The sequence below is a fragment of the Dermacentor andersoni genome, chromosome 2 (assembly GCF_023375885.2).
Source record: "Dermacentor andersoni chromosome 2, qqDerAnde1_hic_scaffold, whole genome shotgun sequence".
In the NCBI taxonomy this organism is placed as follows: domain Eukaryota; kingdom Metazoa; phylum Arthropoda; class Arachnida; order Ixodida; family Ixodidae; genus Dermacentor; species Dermacentor andersoni.
This window is the reverse complement of record NC_092815.1, coordinates 133,227,721-133,252,435: the sequence shown is the minus strand read 5'-3', so window position 1 is coordinate 133,252,435 and position 24,715 is coordinate 133,227,721. Positions and strand designations below refer to the sequence as shown.

Here is a 24,715-nt window from a genome sequence, read left to right as displayed (position 1 = left end):
TCATTCACCCCGAGCGAAAACGTGCCCTCCCTTTCCGTGCCCCTTTCCCCTCTCCTTCCCGTCATCTCTCCTGCCCCACCACATTTCACGGGCACATGCCCGTCCTATAAAAAAACTATTCCACGACGCCAACAGATATGGAATAAGGAAAAAAAAAAGCAGCGGAAACAAGCCGACAAGCAACTGTCTCCTTCACCTTCCAACCTCGACGAAGAACATATCGAGTACGTATACGCGTGCGCTGAAAAACGAGAAATCAGGAAAAAAAACGAGAAATAACAAAGGAAGATAGAAAACGGGAACAAGAGAAAGCTTCTGGGCCACGATCGAGAACAATGGGAGCACCGCTATAGCGGGCGCACGAGAGGAAGATGACAAAGGTGAGTGCCTCTTCACTGACAAGCAACGATGCCAGAAAGGCAGCAGGCAGGCATCGAGAGCGGCCGCGGCGCCCGTACACAGCAGCGCTATCCGCCCGACACTGGTGCTCTTTGCGAAAGGGCCCGCTGCCCGGATTCATTTCCGCGCCCGAGGGGTTGAACAAAATAAAGAACGAAAAGTTGCCTCTATGCCTGCCGCACGTCCGTACGCCGTAGTTTCGCTAAAACCGTTCAGCGTTGTGAAACGCGTAAATGTGGCACGCTGACGCTGCGAGGAACTGCGTCGGCAAAAGTAGCGCCAGGTTTCGAAAGCGCCCGCATTACACGCACGCACACGCGCGTCTGTACGCGCGTGTGTGTGTGTTCAAGAAGCACAGCAGCAGACGGCAAGGTCGTCTGAGGACCACAGGGCCCCAGCGGCAGAGACAAGCCGCGACTTGCACAACGATGTACGGTTTTAGCGAGATGGTGTAGTGTATGTATGTATATCTGTGTGTGTGCGCGCGCGCGCCGTGGGGTCTCTTGCGAAGGCCGCCGTGGGCGCATGCGTACAGCACCGCACTATACGCGTGCGTCTCGCGCGTGCCCTGGAAGCAAAGGGCCAGACCAATGCATCAGCGGCAGCTGCATCAGGAACGCGCGTGCAATACACTCCCGCTCAGCCGCAATCACGCGCGGAAAATGCGTGCACAAAGACGCGCACACCGGGTGCGCTGCAGTATTCCGCAATCGGCATCCTGCGAAATGTTCGGGCACGAGGCAATCTTCCCGTCCCGTCCGTTGCAATCGGAACGTCCGAGCATAGCGGGAACGGATTCAATTATGCCCCCTCCCCTCATCGGGAAAAAGAAAAAAAGAACGAAGGGGGAAAGAAAAGAAAGAGAGAAGGGGGTGGCAGGGGGGAGCAGGGGGCGCAATACCCATGTGCGCCGCAATATTTAGAGCAACGCTGGCAACGCGCTCTTCCGAAAAGCAACGTTCCGTCCGATCTCGAAGATTGGTCCGCACGTCAGGGAACAGGTACACGTGTACACCGGACCACGGTACCGCTTTCTGTAACAGGACTGCCGTGAGACGGGTGACAGCATCGATTCTCGAGGCATGACTGAGCAGCTCGGATAATAAAGTACGGCACGGTGGCCGCGAAAAAAGCACGAACAGACCGTCCGACTCGGGTTAGGTTTGTCGGCGTGTACTCACGTGAAGCTTTGTCGAAGGGAAACTACGGGCGCTACACGGCTCCTGCAGTGCGTGCAGCGAACCTTGGCGGCCGAGAGCGCAGTCGTGCAAACACGAGGCAAGTTACGGGCGGCGCGTATCTGTTACTTAAACGTATACACACTACGTCAGCATATCAGCCTATTTATATCCACAACAGGGCGAAGGCCTTTTCCAGAGATCTCCAATTACCCCTGTCTTGAGCCAGCTGATTCCATCTTGTGCCTGCAAATTACCCGATTTTATCACACCCCTAATTCTCTGCCGTCGTCGACTGCACTTCCCTTCTCGATTGGCACCCATTCAAGAAGACTGATAGATCACCGGTTACCAGTCCTATACGCATCACATGATCTGCCAAGCTCAGTTTTTTTTTTTTTCACCTCTTAATGTCAACTAGAATACCCGGCTACCCCAGTTCGCTCTAATAGACACCGATGTTTTTTTTTTTTTTTTTTAATCTCAACGTTAAAGTCAACCATTTCATATTCTATCGCTCGTTGCGCGGTCCTTAACTTGTATGCTTACTAGTTGAACAAATACAGTCGACCTTTACTGTAGAGTGAGCTAAAAAAAAGTGCAAGTTCTGGCGCCTTCACAGAGCCTCGCATATCGAGCGCCTTTGCGATGACTGCGCCCCATTCTCCTAGTCAGCAGTCGCCACACATCCCTTACCGCTTCGCGCCGGCAGAACACAGAGGCGACTTCGGAGGAAGGTCATGGGTTCGCCCGAAGAAACCGGAGCTGCACGGTGAGAGCGCGAATCGCATATTCGCTCGATGCGTGGTCAGGTGCTCGGACGGCGTACGCACTGCTTAGACCCCCCCCCCCCCCCCCCTCTATATATATACAGCTTAAATGGCCGCACGCCGAATATACTAAATGCTGCTGCGATTAGGACGTCATACAGCGTTACAGCTAACGCGGCACGCATTCCTCTCCAACGTGGTCGACTATAACTGAGCCGAAATGTGCAAGTTGCTTTGCGCGAGCCACGTGGCTAATTCAATAACTTCACAAATTGTTTTGGCTTCTCTACGAGCGAAGCTCCGAGTTCCTGCGTCTCGAGTCTTATTATTCTTATTAAAGAATCCTACGCCTGTTTCTCTTCTGCCCTTGCAGGAAATGTGCGCTCGTATAAACGTGCGGGAATCCCGAGCTGGGAATCTCGTCAGTAATGCGGAAGGAGTGCAAGTAGGCACGCGAACACCGTTTCGAAGACACACATGCCGTCCACGTGACGTAACGGGCGGCGCATAAAAAAATCGTCAGAGCCGCCAAGGGCTCCTGCCGGCTTCAATAGAAGCCTATATATCACTATATCCTCTTCGCCAGTCGACACGTATGAGCTGTCGCCAACGGTATGCATTCGTAACAACCTGTATAACTTAATACAAGTTATCGTTTATCAGCTGGCTGCTTCAAGTTAACGCTATAATTGGCCGGATATGCGCAGCCAAGGAGGATATAACAGTGAAAAACGTTTTACAACAGCTTCATGATCTATATCACGTAAAACCTGGAAGCTTCACGTGCATATACCGCTGCCCTAGCACAAAAAAGAAGGCGAAACTCTGCACCACCATGACAGTCTTATTTTGATCCGCCGATTATTCCAGACAAGGGTAAAGCAGTGATGTTTAGGCTTGCCCTTTCCTTCTTTCACAGCATTTCACTACAGCCAAAGGAGCAAATTCTCGGTAAAGAATCAGGCTATGCAATAAAAGCTTTACGTTGAAGTGATTTTACCGCTACAACATGCAGAGAGCTGCTAAACAAGTGGCTGCACAGCGCACTGCCAAGAGACCTACCTGCTCACCGTAATTCTACAAGCCGCAGACCTGTCCTATATATACACACGAGGGCGAATCAGAAAGTCTCTGCCTCACCCCCCCCCCCCCCCCCTTTTTTTTTTAGCCAAGTTATGTACGGCTGTAAATGCGAAGTCAACATATCCGTTCCCAGCTGTGGACCTTCCTTGGACCGGCCCGGCCTTATCCGCCGGCAGCTGCGCGGCACGGCGCTGCTGTCAGTTGTTGAAGACGCATGTACTGTGTGTGCGGTAAATATGTAGAAACAATGGAACACCTCATACTATAATGTGATGGTATCAAGCCCGATGTCGATGCGGCCACAGTCACCCTTCCTGAGGCCCTAGGGTTCAGAGATAATAATAGTCATGTAAATAAATATGCGGTGGAAATTAGCAAAAGGCGATTGGAGGATTCGGTGGCTCAAAAGCAGAGAGGTGACATAAGGTTAAAAGGGTAGGAAGACGTATTTAAAGAAAATCGAGAAATTCAATAACACACAACACGGATAAAAATAAAAGGCAAAATAAATATCTGAGCATGGTGGCAACTGCCATCGCCCCGTTTCAAAGGGGACGCTCCTACCTTCCACCCATCCATCCATCGAAGATGGCGGTTGCTCTTCACACGTCCACGGCGTACGATTAACGAAGCGTGATGCGTTTTCTACGGAGCAAGGGACGAACGCCCATCGAACTCCACAGGGAAATTGAGCCGACGTATGGGGAAAAGCGTCTCGATCTGAGAAGTGTGAGGTAGTGGTGTTGTGAGTTCGCAAAAGATATACGTTGGTTTCACAATCAGCCGGACGAATTCTACCACAGCGACATGTCATGTTTAGTGCTGGGATGGGACAAATCTATGAAACGGTGAGGGGACTACGTGGAAAAATAATGTAAGGTACGTAGAATAGTGCGTATATTTGTGATTACCTGTATGTACCTTATTTTGACTAGTAAAAAAATAGGGGCTAGGACTCTATGATTCGCCCTCGTGTGTATGTGTGAACGAGAAAAAAAGAAAACTGACAGGCCCAATTATTATTCGTCATAAGAAGCCAACAAGAAGAATGAGACCAAGGACAGCATAGAGGAAATTATCCGTAGGTCTTAAGTGAATAAAAAATAAGATGAATGGAAATGAAAGTGGGCTGAAAAACAAATGGCCGCAGGTGGGGTACAAAACCGAGTCTTCGCATTATGCGTGCGATGCTCTTACCAATTAAGCTACCGCGGCGCTGTCTTCCGATCCGCTTTCTGTGGTATTTATGTTTTACTACCAGAACTAACCTTGGGAGTGTTGCCAGCGCCATCACTCACGGTCTTGGCGGCGGACGTGCAACATCCTTTCTGCCGCAGACGTCCACGCCAACTTCTTTTTTTTTTTTCGGAGGAAGGGGGGGGGGGGTGCCAGGGATTAACGCAACTGGTCAATAAACCTACACATGACGCCTGAAGGCCTAAAAGCTGCCGCATTCGAGACCCTCGCCACGTAATGAACGAGAATAAAGAAAACCGAGGAGCCCGGTATTTATTCATCATATCACAAGAAGTCAACAAACAATGATACCAAGGACAGATTGGGAGAAATTACCCGTAGTTCTTAACTGGATCGAGGAAATGATAAATAAATGGAAATGAAAGTGGGTGAAAACAACAACTAGCCGCAAGGTAGAATATGAACCCACGTCATATATTAATTCTGCGCGGACGCTGAATTCGTTTCCATGCTTGTCCTCCGCATGCTTACAGAGACGCCTCCACTTCCTCATGCTTCGCAGTCGCAATTATCGCCCTTGAAAAGCGCGTATGCATGCATGCGAACATACGTCATTCATACACAACAAGGGCGTCGCGCAATTGTATATACTGTACCCCCTCCCCCCATATTGCACGTACACGTCACTTACACACAACAAGGGCATCGCGCAATTGGATATGTACATACGTACATACAAAAAGCGGGAATGCAGACTGCGGTCGCGCCCGCATATACCCGTACCGCAGGCTCCCCGTACACTTTGCATGTAGAGCCAAGCAACGTGCCGGCAATGCGCACAGCCGACGACGATAGTGCGCGTTAGTCGCGCAGTCGCCGAAAATTTTTCCACGTGTGCGACGCGCACCGCCGCTCGTTCCGGGGGTCCTTGCGCGCGACACGCTTTGATGCGCGTCGCAGGCGCACCGCGCGCACGCTCATCAGCGAACGCATGATCGATCGTCGCTGCCCCCCTCTACTTCCTCCTGCGCATCGTCCGCGACCCGCCCGAAAGAACAAAGAAGAAAAAAGAAAGCGATGCCTATGCTGCGGAGCGTGATGCGCGCACGCTGCGAAGGGTCGCAGCGGATGCTTCAACGCTGCACTTGGGCGACACAAGCTCCGACCAGTGAGTGAGCTGCGCTTAAACCTTTCCGCTCCCAACAGGGTTGCACAGCTCAACAGCGTTTCGTATTCGAAATTGCACCAGGGGGAATACCGCATGGCGCTGACACAATAGAGAGCAGCACCGCCTCTAGACTGAGCACAACAAACTGCTGCGCTTCCAGTAATGCTCCTCGGAAGCTTTCTTTGGCTCTTTCGCGTGCGTGCGTGCGTGTTGCTTTGACGCAAAGGCGCCGACGCAAAGGGCGCGTGCTTTCGAGCAACCGAGGGCGTGTTCGCCGCCGAACTATTACAACTCTTGAGATGGACGTGCTGACACGCATTACAGCTTTGGGGCGTCTTAAGGTCTAGAGGTGGCAGCCGCCTTCCCCGCCGGTGCTCGAGCCGCTGCAGACAACAGACAGTTGTCGAATCGACTTGTATGTGCACAGCCAGCTGATGTTTCCGATACAGACGCGCCGACGAATGCCTGTTTTCGACAGAATTACACAATGAAACAGCAAGCACATCTAAGTGTTCTCACTGCAACCAATGTACGCGTTCAAAGGCATCATTCGTCAAAGAAATCGAATAGGTTTCTAGAAGTGTTCGGCTATATTTCGCTTATGTTGACAACAATCGTCAATGGTTTCTGCCAAATGCATTTGAGAAACGCAGCTCCACTACTTGAATTGCAGCAAAGAGGGACGCTGTAGTGGGCCATCCTCTCCAGCACTTTTGCTCGGGGAACGCCGCTCGTGCTGAGAGCCCGTGCTCTGTTCTGACAGTCAGCCCAAATGCTGGTGACTAATGAACACCTTTACAATTATTATATATACATAGCAAATTCAAAAAGACGCCGAGAACCTCTATAGTTACAACGTTCCCGCTCAAGATTCTGCGCGAAGTGTCTCTGAAGAGCAGTGACCACTTCACATAACGAAGATGGGATCAGGAGGCTATACCAATCGTGCAGAGGCGGCCACCGCGAGCGGCGCCTGCTGCCATTGCTAATTCGTGCGTCCACTTAATTACAACCTCGCGGATGAAGGAAATAACTGTCGTCAAGTGGATATTCTCATTCGTTGCATCCATCAGATCGACCCGCTATTCCCAATCACACTTTCCTTTTGCTTCGAGTCCCCGGCCACGCCATGACCTCCCGCGATGGTGCGCCTTTGTGCCCAGTTCGCACACGCGCGCACACACACGAGCACGTCATCACTCGGCTCGAGATCAATTACCGGCCACCCCGCTGATCTTCGGCGACGCGGTCTTCACTTTCGCAGCGCATCCGCCTTTGATCCTCGTTCCGCGGCAAAGGACCGCCCGACCCTCCTTTTGCGTCCGCGCGTCCCTTCCTTCCCCTCCCCGATGTGTCCGCGAGAGTGCGGCCACCAGTTATCCCCTTCAATCGATGAGCGAACCCTTTCGGGACTCCCCCATTTGCCACAGATAACGACAGCGCTGCGCGTCTGCGGGCCCTGTCGAGCTCCGGACATCGCTTTTCCGCCCTCTCCTTTGTGTGTGTGTCCTGATGCTCGAGAAGGGATGGGGGGAGGGAGGAGGGAGGTTGGAGGGCACGATTGAGCAAAGAAATCGGGAGCTTGTCGCGGTTGCCAAGGGCAGCTGCGCGGCCGCCCTGTTACGGTGCGCCGCGATGTGTGCTTCTGTTTTCTTTTGGGAAACAAGAGAGAAAGAGACAAGAGAGAAAAGAAGGCCACAGAAAAAAAGAAAGGAAAAGGAACAAGAGAAAGAAACGACTAGGCGGCGATAATGGAACCGAAGATAAGGCTTAATTAAATATACAGAAATATGAGAGAGTTGGCAAGGGTTCAAGATGCGTAAAATAAGTATACGGTCACGAGAGAGACGAGAAGGACAACATGAGCGCATACTATCCGGGGCGTTTATTTGCGATTGCGTTGTACATTTCTGTATTCTTGAGTCCGGCTTCTTTTTTTTTTCTTTCCTTAACACCTGCTTTCGGCATCACAAAGATAAGGAACAGGGACGCGTACTGTATAATAAATTAACCGGATACATTTGTTTGCCGAATAGAACCAACTGGCAATGGTCGGCGAGCATTTCGCAAACGCAACACTAGTCTCTCTCAATCGAGCGCTCGTTAGGTAGTTGGTGTACGCGCATATGGCCGTGTGAAGGGTTCGCACACTCCGTGTCCTGCGTGCAAGAACAGAATAAAAAAAAAATACATAAAGAACACTAAAGAAAGCTGCAGCGAAGAAGCGTTCTGCTTACGAATGCGCTCGCTGCAGCTTCCCAGTTTTGGTTTTGCGCGCTCTGTGATATCCGAAATTCGTCGTGCCACAGTTCCACGAGTGATCGCATTTTTCCAGATAGTAAAGTGGCTTATGGCTCGCACGGAGAGCTCGCTTCAATTTTCCAATTACGATGAACCCACTGAAACCACAAATTTTGAAGCTCGCCCTTTTATTTCAAAACGGCTGTTTTTAAATATCACCTTGTAGAAACACCCTGTATAGACACTTTAAACTGTGTCGCAATACTGGCCGTATAGACAGCTAAGCGGACAGGGGATATCTTACGTCCCGTTCCAATCCTGACGAAGGCGTCAAAGAGAGCTTAACAACGACAGGATTGTAGTAAAAAACGATACAGGGTATACAATGTTGTCCAAACAAGATGGCGACTGAACAGAATGCTTAGAAACCACGGGAAGGTCGTCTGCACACGAGAAAACGTAGGTACGCTTTCTTATCGCGTTGCGCTTGTCACAGGTTCGCACGCGCAAAGAGTTAAGTACATGCATATGTGTTTTATTGTTTCTCAAGTTGTTCCTTGTCGTCGCGAAGTGGCGTCACGTCGCACAGCCGCCTTCCCAGTCTTCCAGGCGCGTCCCATTACTCGGGCTCGAAGCCGTTTCCTTAGTGTCTACGTCAGACTCTCCGATACTGGTCAGGATTGGAACACACTGATAGTGCCACAGCTGCCTCTGGTGTATTTGTAGGAAACCCTATCACGCTATGGCTCCCTGCACTCCGAAGTGCGCTGTTGGACCCAGCGTCCACGCGAGACTTGCAAAAAAGCCCAACGATTGCATAAGTATTCCGCGCGTGTCGGCACCTACAGAGGTGCCATGAAACGCGGGTCGGTATATCGAGGAAACGTCCCCAGTTCTTTCCTCTCGCCAATTTACATTGGTTCACGCGTCTGCCGTTTTCTTTTTCACGCCAGACACGAACCTTTCTTTCCCCAAGTGCTTGATCGGATTCGTCCATCGCCATAAATATTCCCCGAGTACGCGATGCGCTCGCATAAAGCGAAATGTTAGGCGCCGCCTGGTCCTTGTTGCCGCCTTTCTCACCGAGTTCAATCCAACACGCGTGTATACGTCGAATAGAAATTCTGCTTGGCTCGCACGCTGCTTTACTTGCCTGCATTCTGCTCACGAGCGCCGCTCCTCGCTCGCTCCTTTCCTGCGTTGTTGTTGCTTTCACCATCTTGTTTACGTCACGTATATGGTTCCTTCACGGATTGAATCTCGCGGTCAGTTTTCTTGTTTGTCGTGTCTTTCCCCGACTTCGTGCGCGCAGCACCAGACCGCGATGTGGCGCAACACATTGCCAATGCGCTAAAAGCCCCTTGCGTCGCAAGCTGATCACACAGGGGGCGTCGGCTGCCACGTGCGTCGAAAGAAACGCGTGCCCTGCATGCATACTTCGTCTATGTCACAACCACGTACCGCTGACCTTTAGGTTGGTTTAGCGATATGTGGTGTTTACTACCGCAAGGGCCAAACACGGACAAAGAGCGTCAGACAAATGTGTATTGTACCAGATGAACAGATAAAAAAGCAGATTACGAGAGATTATCGAAGAATATACTGCATGCGGCGTCCTTACTACACCGTTGCTTTTTACAGGTATGGTGTCGTATATGTATGTGCGAAACATGTACGTACACGTTGCGAAAAAAAGGAAGAAAGTGCGACTGCAAACTTGCCCTATAAAGGAGTTCGTACACACCGAAACCTTGATATCCAGTATTATCCCATAAGATCATATCGGATCGTATAAAAACTCGTGTGACCCGATGCAAATATTGGACAGCGACGATATGAAGCTTTGTTTTGTCATAGCCGAGTTTATAAGCAGCAGAATACACACGCGTGTATATATTGTTACGTTTCGCCTACAACGCGCGGTAATGCCGGCGCGGATGCAACGGACGCCGGGGCTTTGTTCAAAGCGGCGGACATTTTGGCCCGTCCGACGCCGCCGCAACGCCTACCCGCCAAGCGTGCCCAGGCGTGTTTCAGTGCCACGTGTCTTCGTGTGTGCGTGTGTGTGTGTGTGCCCTCGCTTGTCAAAGCGCGGCAGCCGGGGAGCGGAGTTCCCCGAATGAGGAGCCTGGAGGTCTCTCGGCTCAACTGTTCGCGCCGTCGTGTGGGTGAGGGTTGGCGATGCGTCACTACAGTCGGTTCAGCAGGGGTGCGATTTTGTAGAAATGACTTTTTTCATGCCAATGCCTTCTCGCGTGACGTCACCGATTTTGGAAATTGTGTATACGTAGGCACGACGTTTTCTTGGATCGTCCAATCAGAAGCTCCCTTCATTGGCCGGATGTTTCTTTCGTATTCTCTTCTCTTTTTCCGGGACTGTATAGCAAATTTGTTTTGTAAAACGGCACTTAATAAAAGCGGACTTCCATGCTGCGTAAAGCAAATTCATTTTGTTACAGTACAACGCAAAAGCTGCCGCAGTCAAAAGAAATGCAAACGCAAGTGCTCTATTTTTGAAGTCGTAGCCACATAGTAGTCGGATGTGCATCCAATCCATGCCGTTGAGCGCAAGCAAAATGGCAGCCTTTGTTTACCTGTGAACAGCTGACAGCCCCTAGCGTGTCTGTCTGAACAGCTGACAGCCCCTTGCGTGCCCGTAATTGCGGCCCCGCCCCCGTCAGATACTGATTGAGGTGAGTAATTATTGCTCGTGTAGTGCTTGCATTGTCGTGTGGTTTTCGCTGCATGTCTGACGTGTGATAATTTCTTCTTTAGGAAGAGCCAAGAAGAATTATCCGTAGCCCCCGAGGTGAAACTTTGCAACATAGTGGATCGAGAACTGTCAAGGCATTTTCCATAGGGCACCGCCATGACATAACGATAGCTTCCTTAAAGTTATCGCTGCATCGGTAATACTTCCTGCACTGATACGCTCCGAGAAAGAAGCTGCTACAACATTAAATGTGAGTAGTGACTTCACCTTTTTTTACATTAGTGGTATAAAAAGGCAGAAATAAGTCGTAGTGAGCACTTTATGCAGGCGCTTAGCTTAGACAGAATGTTTGCCTCTAAATTTCTTACTGTGCTGCGGGCCGGCTGAAATTCCCAATTTGACAAAGAGAAAATGGCAGCAAAAGGGCCGCGGGTGTCCAAAGAGCAGGCGGCTATTCTCGTGCAGTTCATCGAGCAGCACCCATACCTGGCGAGAGCTTCTACAGAGTTCTCGCCACGTATGACTGCTGCTCGAAAAAACGAACTGTGGGAGGAGGTGGCGGCGGTGCTTAACGCACAGGGGCCAGCCGTAAAGGCCACCAGCCGTTGGCGGAACCATTGGGCCAAGATGGCCCATAAAGCGAAAAAAGAAGCGGCCAGGGCCGCGAGCGAGAAGAGGTGAGCTTCTAATGATGCTGACAGTAACGTAGTTTCACGTTGTCGTTGTTGCCGTGTTTGCAGGGCTACTGGAGGTGGCAAAGTGGGTGGCGTGGACGGCCGCGTCCTCGACGTCCTTATGAGGACAGGAGGGGTCCTTGTTTCCCCCCCTGAGTACTTCCCCGATAGCGAGGTGCGTACATTGGATTTAAAAAAGTGTTGTTTGTGTGACCTGCTGTGACCTCACAAATTTTCAGCATTACATTGTAACACAATATTGCAAAATTTTTAAGCCCTTTTTTTTGTGCAAGTGACAATATAGGTTATGTACTCTGAGCAGCAACTTGTGTACATGATGCGCATTGCACACACTGCTCGCAATGTCTGAACACTACTCTGATTGCAGGACGAGGCAAGTTCAGAGGAAGCTGCAGGGCCCAGCGGTTCCCGCAGAAATCTACCAGCGACAACTGCTTTCGTGGTGTCGGGCCCTGCAGCTGTTGCTGGGCCAAGTGGCCTTACACGTAAGGCAGTGACCTAGCTTTTGTAGTAGCATTGTTGTTTGAAGTTGCTGTATGATCTTGCTATGAAGTAAAGTACGTCACTCTGCTGTTATTACCGTTGTGCCGAACATCCAGCTCTCATTCATGGAGGAGAAATGCAACACTACAAATGACATCATGTTGTAATAGAGATTCCTTGTGCTTCTTAAGGGTTACTGCTACCAGCAACTTTCTGTGGCATCTTTTGCTCTAACTACCTGTTTTGTGTATCATTTTTGTAGCTATGCAGCTATAATGACATTTCAAAGTGACTGGTTAGGACAATCAATCTGTGTAGGTCGGATAACAGTGAATGAGCAGTCTTTGCTTTTGCTTTGCATGAAGAGCCACCGGCTACGCCCCAGGTGCTGCGGCCTACCACCCAGGTGCCTCAGCCAACCCCGCAGGTGCCGCAGCCAACCCCGCAGGTGCCGCAGCCAACCCCGCAGCTGCCGCAGCCAACCCCGCAGGTGCCGCAACCAACCCCCCAGGTGCCACAGCCTACCCCCCAGGTGCCGCAGCCTACCCCTCGAGAGCCACGGGCACCCCGTAGACAGCCCAGGCAGCAGGAACTTGATGGTGCTGTGATGACGGCTACTGCCGCATACGTTCGCCAGAGCCAGTTGGAGGAAGCCAGAGTTCAAGAGGACACTCGCTTCCGCCAACAACTGCTGGAGCAAAACCGGCAGGTATGTGCAAGGCCACAGATGTATATTTTTCTACGTATGAAATTGATGAGCATATGACCTCTCTAAAAATTATATTAATCAGTGAACAAGCATAATGTATACGTGTAGTCCTGTGGTGATATCTTGTACACATTCGCGTGATATAACATGTGTAAATATCTACGCAATTATGTGGCAAAAAGAAAAAAGTGGCGTTGAATTCAAGGAAGCAGGTATAGCAATGTAACACATCTTAATGGAATGCGACGGCACAAGTTTGATGGGCCAGAAAGATATTTCCAGTGTTTGAATATACAATGACAAGACAATAGCCTGCAAATGGGGATGAATGCAACACACAAAGGCCCTGTTACTGAGCTTCTGTAATTAAACTAATTACACATCTTTGCTAACAGCACCACGAGGCCCACCTGCAGAGCCTGCGGCAGCACCACGAGGCCCACATGGAGAGCCTGCGGCACCTCGGGGAGGAGGTGGCGGCAATGCGGGAAGTGGAGTCTCAGCGCCTTGAAGTGCAGCGGCAACGCCTCGAAGTGGCGCGTCGGTCGCACGAGACCAACGAGCGCCTGCTTCAGCTGCTGCTGGCTGCACTGGGGCATGGTGGCAGCCAAGCCCCTCCCCCCTCTCAGGCCCCACATAATTAAAGGATGCAAAGGTAGCATAGGCAAGGAATTTGTAACTTATCTTAAAATTTGCTGATGTATTAATGATATGAAGGGCAAATATTGCTAGTTTGCAAATAAATAATTGCTGAAGTCACCCTTTAATGCAACCATAAGTAGCATAGCCGTTGCAGCATGAATTTTTTCTTCAAGGTTTACTTCAGCCATAAGAGTGTGCACACCATCAGGCTCACCTGCAAAAGTGCCTGTAGGCCTGGTGTGTGCGGGCATTCCGACTGTGGCGCTGCAATTTTGAGGTGCCTAGTTATTGTCATGTCAATTTAAGCACGACGCCACACTGCAAGTGTTCTACAATTTAATCCTTGTCATCGAATGGTGAAATTTTCAGGCCTTACTATAATGTCGAAAGCAACCTGTCAATATACACAGCAAAAAAGAAAAAAGTTATGAAAATTCCTTGCCTATGCTTCTTCTTTTCATTTGTAATGTTTATTTTTTGTTTGTTGCATATGCATATTTGTTTGTGTCACTACGTACTGAGCTGGAATGTCTCTTTTCTTGCACATCTGTCTCATTATCAAACAATTTGTTGTCATTCAGTAATCTTTCAGGTTGTGATACATTGTATTTTAGCCCTTGTGGTGCAATTTGTGTGTAATATTTATGCAGTTTGTCTTACTGAATATCATAATATGGTGCTATGGCTCTTTCAGTTTGAGCGCCACAACAGCATGTTCCTTTCACATGTAGTGATGTACCTATACATTTCGCTGTGATAAATATTCGGTTGGCATGTGATTTAAGCACCTGCTCATTTCTGTTTCTGGTGCAGTTTAAGCCAGTTGTTATTACTGTGTACTTGTGCAGTGTACAACAGTTTTCTTAAACGATGCATGCCGTTACCTGTGATATATTACGATGCAAGAACAATGTGATCCGATATTTATTCCAACGTGTCTGTGATATGTTGCATAATGTCTCTACTACTGAGCATGATTCTCACACTTCTTCAATGTAGAGACTGTCGCATGTGATGTGTGCATAAACAAGTGTATGTTGAAGACTGAAATACAGAAAGGTGCAGTTTTCCTCTAGTGCTTTTATTTACACATCGCAACCACATTTCTAGTGCTAGCTTGCACTGTACAAATATTACTGATTAACATTGCTGAGTTCTGCTATATACAAGTGAGGTCACTTTGTTAAAATCTATCAACTGCTCGTGCGTGCACACACTTCGCGGGAGCCACAGCGTTTGACATGTCGGATGACCAGTTGGACGGCATTTTCGTCACTCGAAAGGAACTTTGCCGTTGTTGCGAGACAAAATGGTGGAGGACCTAGAAGCTGCGCGTGCAACAGCACGTTCCATGGAGCGGAAGGTGTGACGTGCACTGTACATCTTTGCTTCTGTGAGCTTCTCTGTGCTAGTAGAAAGTGAGGAGACAGGTGCTTATGTCCATCAATGCGTAAGGGGATACGAGTAAGAATCGGGCTACATGCATCTAGATGACGACAGCAGCAGCAAGCAAATTGTGGCAGACACTTTGAATATGCACTTATTTTTAGCTTGCTTTCAATCTCTTATGTCACCTCTAACGATACTGTTTTACTTACTATAAGTGCAGGCTTTACATAACCCTTCACTACACAACTTTTATGTACCCACCGTGGTTGCTCAGTGGCTATGGTGTTAGGCTGCTGAGCACGAGGGATCGAATCCCGGCCACGGCGGCTGCATTGCGAAAACACCCGTGTACTTAGATTTAGGTGCACGTCAAAGAACCCCAGGTGGTCGAAATTTCCGGAGCCCTCCACTACGGCGTGCCTCATAATCGGAAAGTGGTTTTGGCACGTAAAACCCCATAATTTAATTTTTTTAACAACTTTTACATTTCTCAACAAATCATGAATGCTTTGCATTACGCAGACATCAACTACAACTTAGCACGGGAAATGTATCTGCAATTTCACAGCATGAAATGCACAATGCAATTACTTAAAACTGTGTGCATGCACCTAACGATGCTGACGCTGCTGTTGACGTCGCAGCTGCCGCCGCACGCTCCTCAAATAACGCATGTGCTGCGCACGGGTTGTTCCAAACATGCCAATGACATTGTCGCGAACAGCCCGCCCTCTCAAGTAGTGCATTCTAGAGCCCGTGTTACGGGGCAGACTGTGTGGCATGGGGTCGCCATTATTGTCAAGCTCACTACTACTACTGCCGCTGCTGCTGTCGTCATCACTGTCATCGCCTGACTCGTCGCCTTCAGAAAGGCGAAGGTTGTGCAACACAGCACATGCCGCGACAATGTTGGCTGCACGTTCCGGCTCGTAGAGGAGGGTGCGATATCGCTGAAGACAGCGGAAACGGCTCTTTAAGAGCCCAATGCACCTCTCCACTACGGAACGCATGGCGGCATGTGCTGTGTTGTACTGCCCCTCGGCTGTGTGCACTGGAGGATGGCCAGGAACCGGGGTAAGGAGCCACGGCTCCAAGGGGTAGCCACTGTCACCTGCACAAAGATGGAAATAGTACATTGAGTACTCCACTGACGAGAGGCAAGTTGTCAACTGAGGAAAGCTACAGCATCATTCAACAAAGGTAGACTTCAGGGTTGCAAGTCCCAAGTAAAAGCATGAGTTGAGCATGTCCATACCCGTCACAAACTCTTAACCAATTTACAAGTGTACGCGGTGCCTGCCACAAACAAGAAATCAGCACTTGTTGGTGCTATCAATGACAGTAGTAGCAGTAATGTGTGTTCATTTCTTCTGCTTCTGGCAGTCACTGGGTGCAGAAAGCACTAATACGTGTTGCTTTCGTCAGCTCCTCGCAGACACATAATGTGCTTGTAACTTAACACTTCGAACATTGCCAATGGTGGCAGTCAATGTCTTAATTTTCTTTTTTTACTCCGGAATTACTGATGTTCTTGTGGTTTGGTTAAAAGTTTGGGTTGGAGCGGACACGGCGTTCTGCGCTGCTGAAGCGTGACTGCGCCAAAAAAAAATGTTTTTTTCTCACCGAGGAGGTATTCCCCGGCATTCACGATGCGCCCCGCTTGGAACCGCCGGCGCAACCATGTCGTCCGCCAGACAAAAGCGTCGTGGTCCGACCCCGGTCGCATAGGGTCCAAGGCCAAGATTTTCATGTCCGCGTCGCAGATCTGAGGTAAAACGTAAACCAGAGAAAGTGCCCGTTGGCAAGAGCAACGTAACTTTCAAAAAGGATCGCAGAAAACGTGAGTTTTACTTACGAACATGCAGTTGAGGGCGTAGTATCCCTTGCGGCACATGAACACAGCCTTGCGCTCACCCTTGGGTGCGATGATGGCTATGAGGCTGCCGTCTACGCATCCGATGACGCCGGGGATAACGCCGCGCCGAAGGAAACCCTCCTTCACGGCTGCCTTTTCCTCGGCTGTCTTTGGAAAATGGACCCACTTGTTGCGGGCCCCTGCGTTCACGACAGCCTCTGCCACACGTCGCACGCACTCGCTCACCGTCGACTGCGACACACGGATCGTCTCCTCGCTCCCAACGGACGCTTGGAAGCTCCCGGTAGCAAAGAAGCGCAGCGCACACAACACTTTCCGCTCCACCGACAGTCCCGTCGCTCGCTCAGCTTCTAGTTCCCCCGCCAGTTCCTCGCACAACAACCGCACCGTTCCCTTCGAGAGGCGAAAACGCTGTCGAAAATGGTCATCCGGCATGTCAAACGCGTCGTCTGGCTCTCCCTGTTCACGTCGGCGACGGCGAAGAGCCACGGCCATAGCGATCAGAGGGGCGGCCATTTTTTTCATGCCTTCGGAAACGACCCTGCCTCTGGCCGTTCCAAAAATCCGTGCCTTTTGCTCCGCATAATGAGTGCCTCAACGTCACGATGACGATTACAGTTTTTGCGGGTTCCTGACGTCGCGTGATTGACAGACAACATGGGCGCGGCCCGGTCATTTTCGACCAATGGCTGCTCAGTGATGGCGGCAAAAGGCATGGAAAAAGTAATAGAATTGCTACAAAATCGCACCCCAGGTCTCTCGGCCCGACAGTTCGCGCCGTCGTGGGCTCCTGCTGCGCCGTCCCGTGACCTTCATCCCGTGACCTTCCCTCCTTCCCTTTTGGACCGCGACGCCGGGAGTATAAGAGCAGCTGCCCCCGGACGCCAAGAGAGAGGCTCCGATTTGTACTGTTGAGTTACGTGCTCTCCCGTCTCTCCACTTCGGTCGACCTGACCGGCCGCTCTTTTGCTATGTTAGAATAAACAAGTTGTTCTGTTACCAGTCTTCTCATGCTTTGCCGGGACCTTCGGATGCTTCCAGTGCCCCAGGCCGCCAGGCCAACGCTACCCTTGGGGCTTGCGACCCATTGGCAATAACGGGCGTCAGCACCGAGACCCCAACAACTCGTGCCAGCGGTGCGATTCCAACATCTGGTTGCCAGCGGTGAGATCGCGACAACGGAGGCCAGCAGCGAAGAGATGCGGTTGACTGTATGCTGAGCAGCACAACGACCATCCGGGAGCAGCGCAACGAGCCCTGTGTGATGACTGGTTGCCTGCAGCGGAACGACTGCGCTGAAGTCTTGGCTGCGAAGTTTGGTGAGTGCGGGACTTTCTTCTTCTGAGTTTTGCCAGGCTTTTGTTAGTGTTAGAAACAGAGCTGGTAATTGTGGTTGTCGTTGCTACCGGGTTAGTTTGCGGCAAGACAATAGTAGACAGTAGAGAAAGCAGCATTCAGAGCAGCCATGGATTTGAAGTCGTTGCGCAAACCGAAATTGCTGGAGCTTGCAAGAGAGTTGGGTCTGGATGTCTCAGACAAACTCAGAAAACCAGAACTGCTAAGGGCTATTCTTGAGTTAGAAGCTGAGGATGACGAGCTGTCGGAATGCCTTGAGACCATTGAGGAGAGGGAGCGTGAACTTAAAGAGCAAAAAGAGAAACAGGAGCGTGAACTTAAAGAACAAAAAGAGAAAGAAAAAGAAGAGCGCGACCGTCAACACGCTTTGGAAATGAAGCGTCTCGAGTTAGAGATGGAACGCGCTCGTATTGGAAGTCAGGCACACGGTGCAGGAGAACGAGTATTGTTCAAAATGACTGACCTGATGCGGCCGTTTAAGCTTGGAGAGGACATTGGTTTGTTCCTGGTTAACTTTGAGCGAACGTGCGAGAAGCAGGGGTTCTCTCGGGAAACGTGGCCACAGCGCTTGCTCACTTTGCTACCCGGCGAGGCGGCCGACGTAGTCGCTCGCTTGGAGAGAGAGGAGGCAGAGGATTTCGACAAAGTGAAATCGAGTCTGCTAAAAAAGTACCGGCTGTCAGCGGAGGCGTTCCGTCGGAAGTTTCGGGAAAATGAGAAAGGCAGAAGTGAGTCATATACAGAGTTTGCGTACAGGCTTATGTCAAACATGCAGGAGTGGCTCAAAGAAGAGAAAGCGTTTGGTGACCACGAGAAAGTTCTGCAGTGTTTCGGGCTAGAACAGTTTTATAGTCGGTTACCTGAGAACGTGCGGTACTGGGTCTTGGATAGGCCAGACGTTAGTACGGTGGCTAGAGCCGCTGAGTTAGCCGAGGAGTTTGTGACGCGTCGGGCTCGTGGAGCTAAGGACGGTCAAAAGGGTGAATTTGGCTCCAAGTTTGAGAGGCCAAAGTTCACGCCCATGAGAGCAAAGGGGGACACACGTAGTGCGGATGCGAGTGAAAGCAGTCCGACCGAACGTAAGGAGACGGCGGCAACCGAAGCCGAACGCAGAAAGCGGTTCGAGATGAGGCAAGCGCGCGTTTGTTATACGTGCCAGAAGCCGGGTCACTTTTCGGCGCAGTGTCCAGAAACAAAAACAAAAGTCGTGTTTTTGTCCTTATGCAGCACTGACGAGAACATGAAGCTTCTCGAGCCTTACATGCGAGACCTCCTCGTGAACGGGAAAGAGTGCCGAGTGCTTCGCGATTCCGCAGCTACGATGGATGTAGTTCACCCCTCCTACGTAGAACCCGATATGTTCACGGGCGAGTGCGCATGGATCAAGCAAGCCGTGGAAGCTCACAGCGTGTGTCTGCCCGTAGCAAAAGTGCTTATTGAAGGACCTTTCGGAGCGCTTGAGACGGAGGCCGCAGTGTCATCTATGCTGCCCCCCCCAGTACCCGTACCTATTTTCGAACAGGTCCGATCACCTCCTGCGCGAGAAGGGGCTTTTGTTTGGTGAAGCTAGCGTTCAGGCCTTAACCAGATCGAAGGTTCGGGAGCTCGCTGCAAAGGCGGTAGTTGCGGGGCCGACGTTGTTGAACGATGAGAAAGGGTCAGAGGCGCAGCAAGCTAGTATTCAGAGCACGCCCGAACGGGATAAAATTGAGCCTGTAGCGTTAAAGGCACCAGATACTGGAGAGGAAATTCCCGATGCGGGAAAGTTAGAAGAGCTTCCGGTCGAGCTTCCGGGACTAGGCTCAGTGACAAACAGGAAAGACACCGATCAAGTCATTAGTGACTTAATAAGTAAAGCATCGCTGTCGCCTGAGCAGAAAACAGAACTACACCAGCTCTTACAAGAGTTTCAAGGTCTGTTCTCTGAGAGGCCTGGTAGGACTTCTGTCCTTACTCATGACATAGAACTTACCTCCCCAGAGCCAGTACGATCCAAGGCGTACCGGGTGTCACCCCGCCAGAGCGATATTATGGAGGCTGAGGTAAAGAAAATGCTACAGCTCGGTGTTATTGAAGCGGGTGAGAGTGATTATACCTCCCCTTTGATTTTGGTTGAGGTACCGGGCAAGGAACCTCGTCCTTGCGTCGACTACCGCAGGCTTAATTCCATCACTAAGGATCAAATTTATCCGATCCCTAACATCGAGGAGCGCCTTGAGAGAGTGAGTAGCGCTCAGTTTATTTCCACCCTAGATCTTGTCAGGGGTTATTGGCAGGTTCCACTTACAGAAGAGGCTAGTAGGTATGCGGCGTTCATTTCACCAATGGGGACATTCCGTCCTAAAGTTTTGAGTTTTGGTTTGAAGAACGCGCCATACTGCTTTTCAAGCCTCATGGATAAAGTGTTGCGGGGACAGCAAGAATTCGCTTTACCGTATCTAGACGACGTAGCGATATTCTCCACATCCTGGCCGGAACATATGGCGCACTTGCGGGCAGTGCTAACCCGCCTGCGCGATGCGGGCTTGACAGTCAAGGCTCCCAAGTGCCAGTTAGCACAGGCCGAGGTTGTCTACCTCGGACACGTGATTGGTCGGGGTCGACGCCGCCCCTCTGAAATAAAGGTGGCCGCTGTGCGAGACTTCCCGCAACCGCGTACGAAGACGGTCGTTCTTAGGTGTCGCCGGCTACTATCAGAGGTACATCCCCAGGTACTCTGATATCGCGGCTCCCTTGACGGATGCTCTAAGAAAGACAGAGCCGCAAACAGTCGTCTGGGATGAGACGAAGGAAAGAGCTTTTAGCGCCCTAAAGAGCGCCCTAACAAGCCAGCCTGTGCTACGATCGCCCGACTACACAAAAGGGTTTGTTGTTCAGTGTGATGCTAGTGAGCGAGGCATGGGCGTTGTACTGTGCCAACGGGAAAATGGAGAAGTAGAACACCCCGTCCTGTATGCTAGTCGTAAGCTGACCAGTCGTGAGCAGGCGTATAGCGCCACCGAGAAAGAGTGTGCGTGTATCGTGTGGGCCGTTCAGAAATTGTCATGTTACCTAGCCGGCTCGAGGTTTATCATTGAAACGGATCACTGCCCTCTCCAATGGCTGCAGACCATCTCTCCCAAAAATGGCCGCCTCCTGCGCTGGAGCCTCGCTTTGCAACAATATTCCTTTGAGGTGCGTTACAAAAAGGGGAGTCTCAACGGTAACGCCGATGGCTTAAGTCGAAGCCCCTAACGTGGGAATCAGCCTCAAAATTGCTTGTTACTGATGTTTTTCTTCCTGAGGCAGGATTTTTTTTTAACTTATTGCTTTTGTGTAGTGTTTCAAAGTGATGATGTGCTTTTTAGTGCAATTTTTCCGATTTGTGGACGCGTTCTGAGTGCTGCTAAACTACTGTAAGGAACTAGGCAGCAGTATAAAAGGGGAAAGAGCCTGGCAGGGCTTAGTGAGGGTTGTGCCGTGCTTGCTAACTGAGCGGTTGACTTTTGGCGTGGTTCTAACGCTTGCCGGAAACGAGAACAAAAATGTCAACTCTCCCGAAGTCACTTTGCAGTGTCCTGTGTGCACCTGAACGTGAGAACGAGGCCTTCTCTGTGCGCTGCGCTCAAGAAACGCCCAAGGACGCCCAACTTCGGTTATGAGCATCATCGAGCGACATCCCTCCGGACAGCGGATGCAGTCCCCTGACCATCGGGATCTCCTTCCCCCGGCGGGGCGGCCTGTTACGTTTCGCCTACAACGCGCGGTAATGCCGGCGCGGATGCAACGGACGCCGGGGCTTTGTTCAAAGCGGCGGACATTTTGGCCCGTCCGACGCCGCCGCAACGCCTACCCGCCAAGCGTGCCCAGGCGTGTTTCAGTGCCACGTGTCTTCGTGTGTGCGTGTGTGTGTGTGTGCCCTCGCTTGTCAAAGCGCGGCAGCCGGGGAGCGGAGTTCCCCGAATGAGGAGCCTGGAGGTCTCTCGGCTCAACTGTTCGCGCCGTCGTGTGGGTGAGGGTTGGCGATGCGTCACTACACTCGGTTCAGCAGGTCTCTCGGCCCGACAGTTCGCGCCGTCGTGGGCTCCTGCTGCGCCGTCCCGTGACCTTCATCCCGTGACCTTCCCTCCTTCCCTTTTGGACCGCGACGCCGGGAGTATAAGAGCAGCTGCCCCCGGACGCCAAGAGAGAGGCTCCGATTTGTACTGTTGAGTTACGTGCTCTCCCGTCTCTCCACTTCGGTCGACCTGACCGGCCGCTCTTTTGCTATGTTAGAATAAACAAGTTGTTCTGTTACCAGTCTTCTCATGCTTTGCCGGGACCTTCGGATGCTTCCAGTGCCCCAGGCCGCCAGGCCAACGCTACCCTTGGGGCTTGCGACCCATTGGCAATAACGGGCGTCAGCACCGAGACCCCAACAACTCGGGCCAGCGGTGCGATTACAACAATATGCGCTCAAGCTCGAGTCGAGACTGCATCCCAATCAGAGTAAGCAAGATCTACCGGCCCGTTAATGCTTAGATGTCATGACCGATATCGTGTCCATATATATATTGTATGTGGGTGTCTGCTAGAGACAGCGACGCTGGCCACCCTGTGCCCATCTGTTTTCCTTCGCGGCGCAGCGAGTTGGCTTTGCCTTCTGCTCCCCGAACTGGTGCAAGCTGTATTAAAACGCAATATTTCGTGAACGGAGATTTCCTGAGCTTTCCTTTTGTCTGCTGTGCCAGTGTCAGTCATGAGCGACCACACCGAGCACTGCATGACTAGCCCGACAAAGGCCACGTTTACGTGAACACTACGCGAGCGTGTCGGGTCAGAATTCGGGCTGACCGAGCCCGACGTGACTGCGTTTAACACGAACTCGCTTCATGACGAGTCCGGACAACGACGGCACATATAGCGTCGAGCCGAGACATCAACGCGTTCGAACTGGGCTTCCGGTTCCGGCTGCCGTCTGCAACAGCTCTGTTTCGTGGGCCTTATCGCTACAATGATGTTGCACTGCACTGTGCCTTGTCTTGGCCTTGCCCAGGTACTATTCCCGCTGCCGGCGCACAAATCGCGACGTCCCAGCGTTCCAGCGCAAGTCTCGGCGCTGGCGGGCCGGACCCGTCTGCGCTTACAGGCACGCGGCAAACGGGTCGGGATGACTCAGCCCGACTCGACGCTTGTTCAGTTCGACCAGCTAGCGTTTACATGAATTCGACAGGCGCATTCCAACCCGACAAGTCGACTCGACCCGACCCGATTCTGTCGGGTTCGTGCAAAAGCCCCGAAAGACGAGAAAGACATGGCGCCAGGCGGCCTAGCTCGAGAGTATTGCGCAGCATCAAGCATAGCTGCTGCTGAATTGTGCTTGAACGTTTATTTGATTGAATAGAAAAGTTCGAAATACACGCAACATTAATTTTAATGCGAACAATAATTAAATTATCAGTTTTACGACAACAAGTACGGGTACGAGAGTACTCCCTTCAGCCGCAGACCATAAAGCTCCGTTAAACTCCCTTAGCGGAAGGGCGACCGTGTGACACCGAGTGCACCTCCCTCGAGATGAAGACGACGGAGTTAAAAGGAGTCTGCCGGTGGCAGTGAGGCAGGGGTATAAGGAAGAAATACCAACGCTCATACCCTTCACTGAACAATGAAGTACACCCGAATGAGCGACGGAGAGCGGGTACCACGGGGGCGAATTCGGATCGAAGAGGACGATCTCGGCGCTGTCGTGTTACGCGATCGCAATAACATGCGATACACATATGTAGACGCCGCGGTAGTGAACAGTACGAAATGCGCATGCGCAGTGGATTAAACTTATCGCGTGTCAAGGTAACGTATCGCGCAAAGCTAACACTCCATTGGCTACACTGCTACGTATACCTGCACTATACGTGCTGCCCAATACCGTACGCACACACGAAAGATCCCAAATAATTACAGGCGCATGAATCTCGGCTCTGCTGTGTCTATAATAGACTGTGGGAGAGTGTGGGGCAATGTGTATACGAGTAGCAGTTTACTGATTAGCAGTCTATTCCTGGCGCCACACAACGTCTGGCCTCGGCATATTCCGCCATTAATTCCTCCGGACGCGTTAATGCCCGTACGCAGCTTGCAACCCCTCCTTTTCTGAAAGAAAGCGAGTGCGCTTTGTTTACCCCGTTTTTTCTTTTTTTTTATATAATGCGTGCCACGGCAATAACGACGACAGAGCGGCGATCCTCCCAAGGCCGCTTTAACTAGGGACTTTGTAGTTAACGTCTGAAACTCGTTGCATAAGTGCAGGCCAAGACGTATTGTACAGAGCTCTTATGGGTAATCAATAACGAGCAGCACACAGCGAGAGAGAAACCTGGCTGAACGTGTAATCCGCTTTTATCCGCTTTAATCCTTTTTACCGGGCGGCGTTGAAGCGAACGCTAAAGCGGAGCTGTATAATAACGGTGCGAAAAGCGCGATGAGAGCTTGCAGCTTAACTCCGGACTGGTGGCTCAGCGAATGATTCGGTAAATTTCAGAAAGGGCAGCTCTTTCTCAGCATTTGAAGCGCGTTAGACGAGTGACCCTATTCGGCTATATATAAAGGTCAAAGACTGCAATTCACGAGGTAAATGCACACCCCAGTTTGGAAATACATCAGTTCTGCGTAAGCACAAAGATAGAATAACCAGAGAAATTGTAGAGGCTCATGAGACAATGAAAAAGGGGGCAGAGTGTGTCAATGGTGCTTCTATAGCGCTTCGTGACACTGAAATATCTTTTCTTGATGCGACTTAACACGTGGCAGTTTTTTGGAGCGCTAACACCGATTACTAGTCATGTGTTGTTACCTGCT

At 51.0% G+C, this 24,715-nt stretch overlaps 3 protein-coding genes across 5 annotated transcripts in view; 1 reads left to right on the top strand and 2 right to left on the bottom strand.

Annotated features, from left to right (window-relative positions):
• PIP4K (phosphatidylinositol 5-phosphate 4-kinase) overlaps positions 1-24,715 on the bottom strand; it is a 129,443-nt gene that overhangs the window by 60,346 nt on the left and 44,382 nt on the right. The window lies entirely within an intron of this gene.
• LOC140216154 (uncharacterized) lies at positions 11,006-14,348 on the top strand. The gene is made up of 5 exons (XM_072286547.1): positions 11,006-11,426; positions 11,490-11,598; positions 11,812-11,929; positions 12,293-12,636; positions 13,032-14,348. The coding sequence occupies exons 1-5, from the start codon at positions 11,161-11,163 to the stop codon at positions 13,278-13,280; spliced, it is 1,086 nt and encodes a 361-aa protein (XP_072142648.1). The 5' UTR covers positions 11,006-11,160; the 3' UTR covers positions 13,281-14,348.
• Positions 14,339-17,293, bottom strand: LOC140216153 (putative nuclease HARBI1). The gene is made up of 3 exons (XM_072286546.1): positions 16,523-17,293; positions 16,291-16,432; positions 14,339-15,778 (listed from the first exon to the last, which is right to left on the bottom strand). The coding sequence occupies exons 1-3, from the start codon at positions 17,066-17,068 to the stop codon at positions 15,279-15,281; spliced, it is 1,188 nt and encodes a 395-aa protein (XP_072142647.1). The 5' UTR covers positions 17,069-17,293; the 3' UTR covers positions 14,339-15,278.